The sequence below is a fragment of the Gambusia affinis genome, linkage group LG09 (genome assembly GCF_019740435.1).
Source record: "Gambusia affinis linkage group LG09, SWU_Gaff_1.0, whole genome shotgun sequence".
Lineage (NCBI taxonomy): Eukaryota > Metazoa > Chordata > Actinopteri > Cyprinodontiformes > Poeciliidae > Gambusia > Gambusia affinis.
The window spans coordinates 20,420,711-20,432,848 of NC_057876.1; the positions used below are offsets into that span (position 1 = coordinate 20,420,711).

The 12,138-nt window shown below is 38.6% G+C and overlaps 1 protein-coding gene across 4 annotated transcripts in view; it reads left to right on the top strand.

The window, feature by feature from the left end:
- enox2 (ecto-NOX disulfide-thiol exchanger 2) overlaps positions 1 to 2,109 on the top strand; it is a 196,260-nt gene extending 194,151 nt beyond the window's left edge. For all 4 annotated transcript variants that reach the window (XM_044127161.1, XM_044127158.1, XM_044127159.1 and 1 more), the window contains one exon: positions 1,334 to 2,109. In XM_044127161.1, the coding sequence (XP_043983096.1) occupies positions 1,334 to 1,465 (132 nt within the window). In that variant the 3' untranslated portion in view covers positions 1,466 to 2,109. The remainder of the gene's footprint in view (positions 1 to 1,333) is intronic.
- The last annotated feature ends 10,029 nt before the right edge of the window (positions 2,110 to 12,138 follow it).

Consider the following 12,138-nt stretch of genomic DNA (forward strand, 5'->3'; position numbering starts at 1 on the left):
ACTAAAATGTCAAAACTGATATTAACAAAAATACTCAATCACAGCAACAGTTTTTGAAGGATCTTTTTTTGCTCTAGTTAAGAGCAAAAGATATGATAAGTTACAAAAAACAAATAGGGAACACCTTGTTTATAAAGTATGATTTAAAAATGTCACTTCCTTGTTTGGTTAAACAGTGGACAAGCTAACACTTGCACAGTTATTAGCAGCAATGTAAATAACTTTTCACTAATATTTTTTTGTGTGATAAAAAAATAACACAATAATAACTTCTTATTGTATTGCACCACTGCTGATGCAGGAGATTGACTGACCTTTTTAAGCTGCTCTCTAACATTAGTGTGACGTAGTGTTAGCCTATAGCACTAGCACAGCTAGCATGTGCCATCCTTCGACATCTCCTTATTTCTTGTCTTTCTGCCTCAGAGGGAAAGCACCTCTCAACGCTGTTGTGTTTGTCTTGTTGATTAAAAAGTCATGAACAATCATCTTCTTTTCATAACTTTTGCCACCTTTTAATGGTGCTTGTGTCCCATTAGAGGACAAAATTTTGATAAAATCCATGACAGCGTTTAGTTCCCCTTGGTAAGTGGGGACCATGCCACTTCACCATGCCAGATCTTGACTTGGCAATATTTGGTAAGATTTTCTAAATCTCATAGATAGTGAGGCTGTCAAAGCCCTCAGGTCAACCTGGGATTGTCATAAAGTTTAGGATTTCAGCATGGTGGGTCGTGTTTTATTGTCCATTGGCATTTGGCTGGATGATGATCAAAACGATATGTACAATTTTCTGTCAAATATATTTTTGCACAAGTTGTTTCAGCTAGTCGTCCAATATGCTTTTGGGGTGAATAGCTGCCTACCTGTGTCAGATGAAAGTAAAACATACAATAGACTGACAATTACACTTCACAACCCGTTCCAAGTATTTTTTTTATTTTTTTTTTAGTTTCTAGTGCAAATATCTTACTACACTTCACATAAGACAAAACTAGCTTACAAGTAACTTATCAGCACTATATAGGAGCTTATTTTATGTAAATATTTCCATAATATTGATGAAAAAGTAATTGTTCCTGTGGCAGATTATTTTACTTTTAAGACATTTTCCCCATGTTGCAAGTGAAATAATTTGCCAGTGGAACTAGTACTTTTTCTATCAATATTAAGGAATTATGGACTTAAAACAAGCTGTTATCTCACTGAAAAGTTACTTGCTAGTTGTCTTTATTTAGATGAACTGAAAATTAGACTAAAAATTCTTATGTTTTGTGTTTTTGCAGTTAGACAGAACGCACCCTTGACATGTGAACTTGTCGTCTGTCTGCAGATTAACCCCAGTGAAGTGGAGGCTCTTCTTTCCCGGCTGCCCTGCACCTTCAGGCAGGAGCTGACTGGCGTTGGAGCGAGTTTGGAGAAACGCTGGAACTTCTGTGGCTTTGAGGGCATAAAGAGCACTTAGGCTCCGCAGGTGACACTTCTGCGGCTTCGAGAAGACGACAGGCAACACAGACTTTGTAGCAATGTGAAAGATACAGTATCTAGCTCACAGGTATCAAAGACTCGGTACTGAACCCTGACTGTACAAGGGACACAGAGGACTGATCTCAGATCAAGCGGGAATGTTACATGAGCACTTCAGGGACTGTGTAGGTGGCAGAGACTTTAAACATCATCGCTGTTGAGACCAAGCACCCTTGATGGAGTCCTCAGAAGCTTGATCTCCGAGTTCCTGTGTATCTGCAAAATATTTTTAGACATGATGACTCCCTGGGAGTCACAGAGGAGCACCAGTTTCTACCGTCACTGGATCATCACGTAGTTTTGCCCACAGGAACAGAGCGCGGTGCGTTTGGAGCCGACACGTGACTCTGTATGGTATCAGGTCTACAGGGCTAATCCAGGAGGAGATGAGGGTGTGTCCTCCCAACCCGTCGACCTCCTTCTCCTCTCTTTTTGCTGTTGCCAGTTTGTAACATAGATCAAAAACGAATATATTTCTTCATTTTCTGTAAAGGCTGTCAGCAGTTGCATAGACTCATTTGTTGTAATACACTGTAAATGCTTGGATGATATTTTTGAATATAAAAGACATTTGAATATAAAGAAAATAGCAAAGTGTCTGTATTTTTGTGCATCTGGCTGGCAGGTAGAGGGTTTGTGTGACTGATATGCACAAGACAAGTAGGCTACCTCTAAGTTTGTGCTCATTCTTGCTTGAAGAGCTGTGTTGTTTTTTTGTTTTTTTTCTCGCTTCCTTCATCTAGCAGGAGCTGTACTCAGAGCTGGGTTTAGAAGCTTACATAAGGGCATTTGTGTCTTTCAGAAGCCAATTAAGCCCGTCTGTCAGCCTGGCGAATGGCAGAACGTTCGCATCACACTTAAGTGGGAAGCACACCTAGGGGATCGTGTTAATGATGTTTAATTGGAGAGGCAGTTGGTGTGTGTGCTTTCTGGCACCGAGTGAACAGCAAACTGTATTGTTTGTGTGCTGTGCCTGCATCCATGTATTAAATGGTTCTGCAGCGCTTTGCGGAGTGGGGGAAGTCGTCTTCTGCACCTCCTGCAGATAGAGGGCTCACCAGCGCCAGGACCGGAGGTTCCCCCCTCACCGAAAACCCAGTCGAGCATTCTTAACGCGCCCCCACTGGGCCGTGGGGCGGCACACTCTCTTCCCCGATTGCTCTGAGAAACAAAGATTTTTTATAATGTGTGATTTGCTCTCATTTAGCCTCCTCAGACTCCTGCAGTCACTGCTTTTGAAAAATTAGCGCCTCTGCATACTATTCTTCTAGCTCAATGTAATATTTTAAAAAGAAGGCCATTACTCGCCATTTGGACAAGCTATTATTTAATTGTTTAGGATGCCCATTGGCTCGGCTTTACACCCAGCTGCTCATCCTGGTGTCCATCATTAAAAACACACAACATAGAGTAGAAATCTTTTAATAGTAGATGACAGATTTAACATGCATATCAGTAAATTTAGCCATTCCAGTTAAAAGTATGTTGCTCCTAGAAAGCTTTTCAACTACTTTTGTGACTTTGTGTGAACATTGCATCATGTTATAATGTTATTCCCTTATCAAAAACATACCTGCAGTGTTGCCTTGATTCTTTCATGCATGTTTGAGAAATTCTTTATTTTCTCACGACAATCGATCAACTGTGCACAGCGTCTGGTTGGACCTAGCACCGCCTTTGAGGACACAGCTCCTTCTCATATAGCTGCAGTTTCAGCTCCTCCAGACCAGCCAGCAGCAATGAGCAAGCATCTTGTGGAACTACCAATTACTAAACGTTGTTAAAGGGTGAATAGAGGAGTGATGTGATGAATTCCTGAAGGTGGAGTTTTAGAAAGAGCAGGAGCTCTTAAAGAGACAGAGCCCCAATTTCCAGGCATTAAATTACAAAGTAAAATTTTATTAGTCATATTTTATATAACATTTTTATAATTGTGATATAAACTTAGTTTTATCACAATAATTGGAGGTGCAATTGTGGTGACAATAAAAGTGATGGTAAAAACTTTTTATTACTTTTTTAGGTACCTGTGTGACAAACATTCCTATTTACACGTTTCTTTAAGAAATGAGTCATGTAAGGTTGTGTTGTTTGTGTCACTGCACTGAACATAATAACTGCATTTAAAAATAACAATCCTGACAACCAAGAGTTTTATTAAAAATTTACATTTCGTGTGAAAAGAATAATTAAAAATGATCATAAGAAATGTATCACGATAAATTATACTCGATACAATAAACGCCCACCCTAATCAGCTCATGTGGGAGAATGTATAGAAATGGACAACTATTATACATGCACTCAATAGATCTGGACTTTATGGAGGAGTAGAAATACAAAAACCCACTTTTGAATGTGAGGCATAAGGAGCCATGTTTAATATTTTTTCATATACCATGTAGAGGACACAGCAAACGTGTTCTCTACATGGAGGCCAAAAATTATTAGCTGGTTCTGGGTTTGAAGTTGTACTGCATAGAGTTAGCATGTTGTCCCGAGTTTTTTCTGTATTCCTCCTATGGTCCAATACAATGTAACGATTGCCCCCATGCAAGAGGTTATAGGTGGATGGTTTCCTCCATGTTACTCTGTGATGGACTGGTGACCTGTCCAGGTTTCTCACCCTGTTAGCCAGCCAGCCATTCCACAAGCTAAACGTTGCAAAAAACCTTGACAATTATTCATCACTGAAGTTTATGATTGTGAGTCATGTTAAATGTAAAAGATATGAATGCTTTTACATGGCGCCGTATGTGCAAAAAAACTCCAACTTTCTCTTTTTTTATATAAGCCGTGCTGGAGTTATTTGTGGTTGTAATGATGTTACTGAAGGATGTGGAGGTTTATGTCCACATTTTTCCCGTTTCTATCTGCCTGACAGAGCACTTGGGATTGTGCGAGATGTTGCCTGTGCACCGCTACGCTTCTTCTCCACGCTGTATGAGCCGAGCTCAGCAGAACATCCCCCAATGACAAACTCCAGCACACCTCACACCGACCTCTTCCTTTCCCGACGCGCTTTACCTTTCTGCTCTCACTGACACAAACAAAACACCTATACAGCGCTTTCATGTCTTTCAAAAGCTGCTTTTCTGTGTAGAGTTTCCTCCCAGCTGAGCTGCCATCCCTACGCGCTGATAGACTCGGGGCGTTCACAGTTTATCTCCTTTACAGCTGTCTGTGACGGGAGCATGAAGACACAAACATGCTTGTGATCGTGCTTTAGGTTCTCTGGCATCACATGAGGAGGTAAACAAAGACTAATTAAATCCATCGGCAGTCCCCGGTGAGCGCCCCTCTCCATTTGCGGTTGCCTTCTCATTACTGTGACACAGTCATGAGTCTCCTCGTTAATTCAATTCAAGGTGTATGCGAGCAAAAGGAGGCAGATCACCTCCGCAGCAGTGATTATGCCGGAGGAGGACTCTTTCCTTGTAAAAGTGCTGTGAGCGATATAAGAGGATGTCCTCAGGCATTTGCTGATGTTAAACTCGAATAACCTCTGCTCCCCAAATCCTACATTTCAGGTAATTTGTTGTTTTAAAAGCAGATTTCCAGGAGTTTTTGATACTTTTTTTCCACATTTGTCACATTACAATCACAAACATACATGTATTTTGTTGAACTTTTAGCTGATGGACCTTAATAAAGTTAATTATTGTGACGTGATACATAGTTGTTTACTTTGTTTTTGTGAATGTAAATCTAAAAATAGAAATTATGGCCTGAAGCTGTACGTTTCAGCCCCTTAAGCTCCTCTGTAGAACCTCCTATCACTGCAAACGCAGCTGTTTCTGTTCCACCTTTACACGTCGCCGTACTGAAATCTTTGTAATTGCTCTGTAGCTCAGACAGATTCTTTGATCTAAACCACTTCTCAAAATTTTATTCAAAAATACTTTGTTTATCCCAAATGGAAATTAAATGATGTCATAACTCATATCATCCAAGCAGCTTCAAAGAGTCATTGTGGGTGGTCATCTCCAGTAACAGTCAGTCTTGTAATGAATCAGAAGAAGCCTCTGACCAAAGTCTGTTGCTGTATGACAGTTTTATGACTGTAAAGATGTGCTAACAACTCCTTATCTGGGCAGCAGAAATGATAGCAGTAACATCTCATGGATGACATCATCTTTTGTTGAGAAACGTGGCTAATCCACTTTCTTTGCTTTTGCTGCTCCTCTTTAAATCTTTGTCTGATCGTATGGTTAGATAGTCGAGCAGAGAGACGTTGAAGTCTGGGATTTAATCCTTGCCAACTATGATCAGTGGAAGAGATGTTTTGAATTTCATTCTTCTTCCTCCGTTCTGCATCCATGAAATGTTTAGTAAAAATGTGTAGCAGTGGTCTAAAGTAAAAAGGTAAAGGTTAAAAGGAATAATTGTCTAAACATGCAACGCCTCAACAACAAACAACAAATCAGAACAAAGATGCTGCAACAATAAATCAATGTTTTTAAATGTCTTCTCCAAGAATTTGTGTTAAGCTCTATCCAGCTTCATATTAACTCTCATAAGTTTTTATGTCCCTCCTTACAGAGGGTATGGTGCAACCAAGTGTCTTCAGGTTGTATGCAGTGTTAACTTTTCTCCATATTTTGCTTGTTGGCCTACAAGTTCAGTTTCTGTCTTATCTGACCAGAGCAACAACTTGATATGTCAAACTGCAAACAAGACTTCCTTCATGCCCCTTTTCTTCCAGAAAGCCCAGCTTGGTGGTTTGCATTCCTACCCGCTGGTCTGTTTGTCGAATTCACAGTTATGTGCTACTTTATGTTGACCTACCACATAAAATCCCAATGTGACAGCGTTATGCTTGCTTCATGTTCTAGACGGATTGAATTGGACGTATGACGGGTCCATTTGGGTGAGATCTTAATACTCCAGCTACACTTAATTACTTTTTTTTTTCTGCTCACGACGGCTACTTAATTATGATCCTGGTGCCTCTTGAGTGAGCAGATGAGATGGGACGCCGTCTTTGTATTCACTATGTGGCCCAGAACAAGATAAACAAAGACCACTGGAAGAGGATTAAGAGAACATAGAGGGGCTTCACCTCTAAGCTTGTCCACATTAAATTCATAGGCCCACAGGTTCACAGTTGAAGAGTTTGAACACATTAAGCACCATCTCCCTGCCCACTCTGCTGCTGATTTGGCTGTCAACAGATAAATCAATGAAAGTGGCTCAAACTGCTCCATGACAGGAAGTGATGAGTCAACAGCTCCTCCTGTTGAGCTCAACAGCAACTACACTCACTTCTGAGCTGTTTCAGACCAAGACCAGGTATAATTCACACTGAGTGGAGGGATGTCCCAAGCATGCTAATTCAGGTTTCGTGTACATTTTATTATCCCACAAGTTGTTAAAACTCATCATATTTCCACCTCCGCAACCACTCAAAGCAACATCTGCTCTGTCCTTTCTATACATATTGTTCCTATATGGCTGAAAAACTGCAGTTTTAGCACAAATATATGTGGATGGTGTTAGAGTAACCACTCTAGACTGTTCTCCAGGGTGTCTGGGGTTTTTAGCTGCAGATTTCAGTGGAGCATGTCGTGCTATGCATCCTTCATTTCTCTGTCTGCCTCCTTCCTTTCCTCCCACTGTAACCTAAATGGATCCCCATACAAAGCAGGCAGGAGCTGAAAGCACGCCGTGAATGCCCATAAGGTATTTGCACCCGCTTAGCAGGCTCCCTGTAACATTAAATGCCGCCCTGCAGGTGAGAAGAATTGTACGAGTTAAGTAACATTTGCCAGAAAATCTTCCATTATACATCAATACTTTCATTGAATTCCTCCAGAAACGGTGCATGATTTAAACAGCGAGGTCCTTCACTTACTGAAGCTGGTGGGTTTGATTGGTGCTTGATCTGAATGTCAGCGCAGTGTGACTCATGGCAGCATAGGTAGGAAGGGGCCGTCACTCCTAACGAGCGTCGGGCTGTTGCGAACAGAGGGGACCTTTAGCAGAAAGGACCTGACACCAATTATCTACACAAGTAAAGGTTCATTTATATTTGTGTCTACAGTTGCCAATCAACCAGGTGTGGACAGTTTGGTACTTTTACATAGCTGCAGAAGAAGAACTGCCCTGACCTGAGAAACGTTCAAATGTGGAAATCGGATGCAGTTATTTTGCTCCTTTGACATTTCTACTGACATGCAGGAAGCATCTTTCGTTTAGCAAGAATAAAATACCTTGATGGGGTGAAGTGGTTGTGAGATTTTCATCAAGCTTCTGCCAACAAGTGGCAGCTTTCAGTTTCACCAGGTGTGTTTAGGTTGATAGCAGCAAACAGCAGCTGGTAGATTTTAGTTGTGATTAAACAGTCATTCTTATAAAAGCAGGTTATGCCTTATGCAGAAAGATCTCAGTGTGTCTTGCAAAAACAACTTTATGAATTTTCTCCTGTTACAACCTCTGTAATCTGTTTTTGGTATTTTATGTGGCAGACCAAAGCTGAAGAATGATGGTTTTCAATATATTTTAGACATAAAAATCTAATGTGGTGAATATTTCTTTTCAGCCCCGTTTAGTCTGGTATCCTAAAATAAAATCAGTACATTTATAGTACCCTTGTGTGCATTCCACACTTTCCAGATGTTCATTATAAACTGAGCTGCTCTGTGAAGGCTGTAGGTTTCTTGGAGAACAAGAAACATAGCAGACAGGTCAGGTGATAAACTTCAGCAGAAGTTCAAAGCAACATGTAAACATTTCATATTTCTCCTAACATTTCAAATATGTCATGATGATTTCAAAATTCAAAAGAACATCCAGTGTCTAGATGTCCAAATCTGGAAGAGGCATACATTTAAATATTTGCTTCTGCTGTTGCAATAAAAGATGTTTCCAGGAAGTTTGTCTTCAGGATGCTGAATACAAGTGCATGCCACACTTTCCAGATTTTTCCAAATTCTGAAACCATAAATGGGAATGAATATTTTTGCTAGGCAAGTTTTAGAGATTTTGCAAGCTGATTTGAAACTTTTAGCACTGCTTTCTCTTAATCTTTAGTAGATGGCATGATAAAAAAAGATATATTTACAAAAGAATTGAACACAACTATCAAATGCTTGTATTATTTTAACTTTTTAAATAAAGTATGCTGAAATAAAGACGGATTAGCCTGTGAGACCTCTTCGTTAGAACACCGGGTCATTCTTAGTGTGTTCGGTATTCTCTCTGTTTGAGGATATGAAGGATATTTGAGAGCCTGAATCTCTTCCCAGTCACGCTGATGATTGCTGGGGGTGAGAAGCAGGTTAGGCACGTCTGGATGACACTAAAAATGACAAGTGAAACACGCTGGAGCAGAAGCACTTTTCTTCCTGCTGTTTGGATTAATTATATCATATCTGTGATGTATAAGTGCCTTTGTCAGTCAAACCTATTGAGATTTATTAAGGCGTTGTTGCATTTATTATAAATTAAGACTCTGTAAGGATCTAATTATCTTTTATTGTAATTATGAAGGTGTTTTTTGACTCTGAAAGTAGCTGCAAACACCTGTCAGGCAATGAAGGCTGCAGACTGAATTAATCAATACATCAGGAATCCTGTCTGGAATATAAATAATGTATTTCAAATATTATTCAACTGAGGAGGCGTCATTTTAGGGAGGGAGGTCAGAAAAATGCCAAAAACACTGGGTTTCTTTGTTAGGGGAAGATTAAATTTATCATGTGTAAATTGTTTCCCTGTGATTCTCATTTTAAAGTTAATCATAAATCATTAATTTTCAGAAAGTTCCTCTCTACTGGAGTTGCTGACAGAATTACCTAATATTAAATGTGGAATTACCATATCATGCCCTTTTGAATCAGTTAATTTGAATCTCATGCAGAATGTTTTTAAAGCACGTCCCAGAATGCCAGCTGAGCTGCAGCTGCTGTCCGCATTTGTTTTTTTATGTTCTCTGTTCAGTGTCACATTCAGAATATCATTGCAATCATGCTGTTGTACGCCTCCTCAAATCAGCAAGGTCTTTTCTGAGATATGAAATGTCGTTTTCTAATTCTGTTTTTTTATATATGTATACTCTTGTGACTAAATTGATTTATTTGTTTTTGTGACCTTTTAAACATCCAGGTCTAATCAGATAATCCTTGGTATTAAGTGGGTATTTGTGTTTAATATAAAGAAAATCTCAGTAGGTATTCAAACAGCCTTGAGGGAATGATGTGGATAAAGTAAAAAAGCTGTATTTCTGTTGCCTAGTAATTAAAAACAGAAAGAACTCGTTATTTTGTTGATGTTTATGAAATAAACAATAAATACAGCATTAAAATTTAAAGAATGTAACATTTTAAATAAATTATATATAATTGAAAATGATGGGTAAATAGAATTTAGCATGACGTTAGCCACAATGGTAGCTCAAAATATGCTAACACTATATATTTCACGCTGATTTACTAATTTTCTGTTACATTAGATTGGAAAAATGCAAGAATCTGTCAAACAGCAGCTCATAAATTAAAACTCTTTTTTTTTGTACATTTTAGAGTCACATTTAGGCAAAACCTGAATTAGAGTGAAAAGACTTCATGCTAGCTAGATAGCTAGATACTCCTTTTGTTTGATTCTTCAACAGTTATATGTTAAATAATGGATGAAAACTGGGTGAAAACCTTCATTCCGGCATCATCAGCAATTGTAAACATGAACTCACCCAGTGGAATGGTGAGACATCCTTTGGTTGTGAACCTTTAATTGGTGCCAGTGGATGTAAAGTTTGATGCTCACTGGAAACCGATTTGCCACTTTCACAATCAAAAATGACCTTTAGCAAAAATTAAACTGTCTGACATTTTCTGGAAAATTTGTGCAGTGACTTCTGCTGCAAGAGACAACCGACTGTCCTCTTCTGACCCGCCTGAAATACTTTCACAGCTGTCTCTTTTTCCTCATCCGCCTTCCCCTCTTCTCTGTCCGAGTCTGACTCTAGTGATAATAATGGGAACAATTTGTTTTTATTCACTGATACTTCTCATGACCTTTTCTTGTCCACAGAGGTTACTATCAAAACTTTGTAACAATGCATTGTCACTGTAGGATTCTGTAAATAACATGTTTTTTTTTTATTATTATTATTATTATTATCATTAACGGTTCTGGATTGAGGTCTTTTCTTAGCCTATGTGAAACCCTGACTAGGAGGACAGTAGTAAATCTGTTACTCCTAATTTGTAAGTAAAAATCCCCTCCAAATGTGCATCATAAATTAAAGCGAAGGCTTTACAGAGCACAATGTATCTACTTCTGTCTTTATGAAAAGCACAGTGATCCAGACAATTTTAAAACTGAGCTATTTTTACCATAAGAATCCCCATAAAAGTCCTGCTGAATGTTCAGGTAGGCCCTTTGACAGAAATATCAGTAGCAGATTCATTAACAAGTTAATTTTAGGTTCTTTTTCCAGTGCGATATCTTTTATGAGAGAGATGAAAGACCCACTTCTGGTGGTTTTATTTATAGCCATCCTTGCTGAATTTTTTTCTTTGAAAACTATAAGCTGCTTTATTAGATTTTTTTATGGTTGCTACAGACATTTATAGTTGCCAGGAAACATCTGAATCTTGTCAGTGCGCTGGTCCAGTGGCCTTTTACATTTCAAACAACTTCAAATATTTGAGTCTCTCCAACATATTGTTTTACAACCACCAGCAGAACTGCTTTCCATCTGCCTTTTCTCAATATTAGCTTTGCTGTATCTTGCAAAGCAAAGCTAATATTGCATTTAGTTGGAGCATTAACCAATGCTCCAATTAAATGTACTTTCCATTCAATTGCCAGACAAATTTTAAGGAACATTTCAGGATGTTTGAAACATGTAATATCAAAGTTGCAGTAGATAATTCTCCTGTTATCTTCAAATACCATTTGTTCCCACACATATTTCTTCTATTTTTCTTTCTGTCACCATTAAGTTGTAACTTTTAGCATCCGACAATAATAATTTAAGTAAATGTAAACAACACAATCCAAACTGACTTCATGTGAAAAACTAATTGGCCAAATGAGTAGTTGTGCCTCCTTTGGTGAGAAGAAATTTCATCAAGCATTTGCAATAACAGTCAATAACTCTTTTATATCACTGTGGATACATTTTGGCCCAGCAAAATGCAAATGTTCTTAAGGTCACCAACACTGATAGCTTAACTTTCTTCTTCAGGATTTTTGAAATAGAGAGAAGAAGTCTCTCAAGTCTTCCTTGTCTTGAATCAGCCAAAGAGCCTCCAACCATCATACCACTTTGTTTGACTGGATGACAATTTTTTTTAGTTGAAGTGCTATTGTCTCTAAGCCAATGTTGTAAAACTCTCAGTGTTGGACCAACTAACCCTTGACTAATTGAAGAAGTCTACTATTAACTATTTCTAATCCAACTTTTCATCTAATTGCACATTAAAAAATTCAGAAAAAAACAGGCAAATCCTGCAGAAGGAATATTATCATGGCATAATTTGCATACATCTGTCTCTTACAGCTATGCAAAAATACTGATTACTATTTAGCAAATGTATTTCAACTATAGCTTTGTATGTTGTCATTAAAAATCCCTCAGTTTTCTGTCAGTCGGTCAGCTTGATC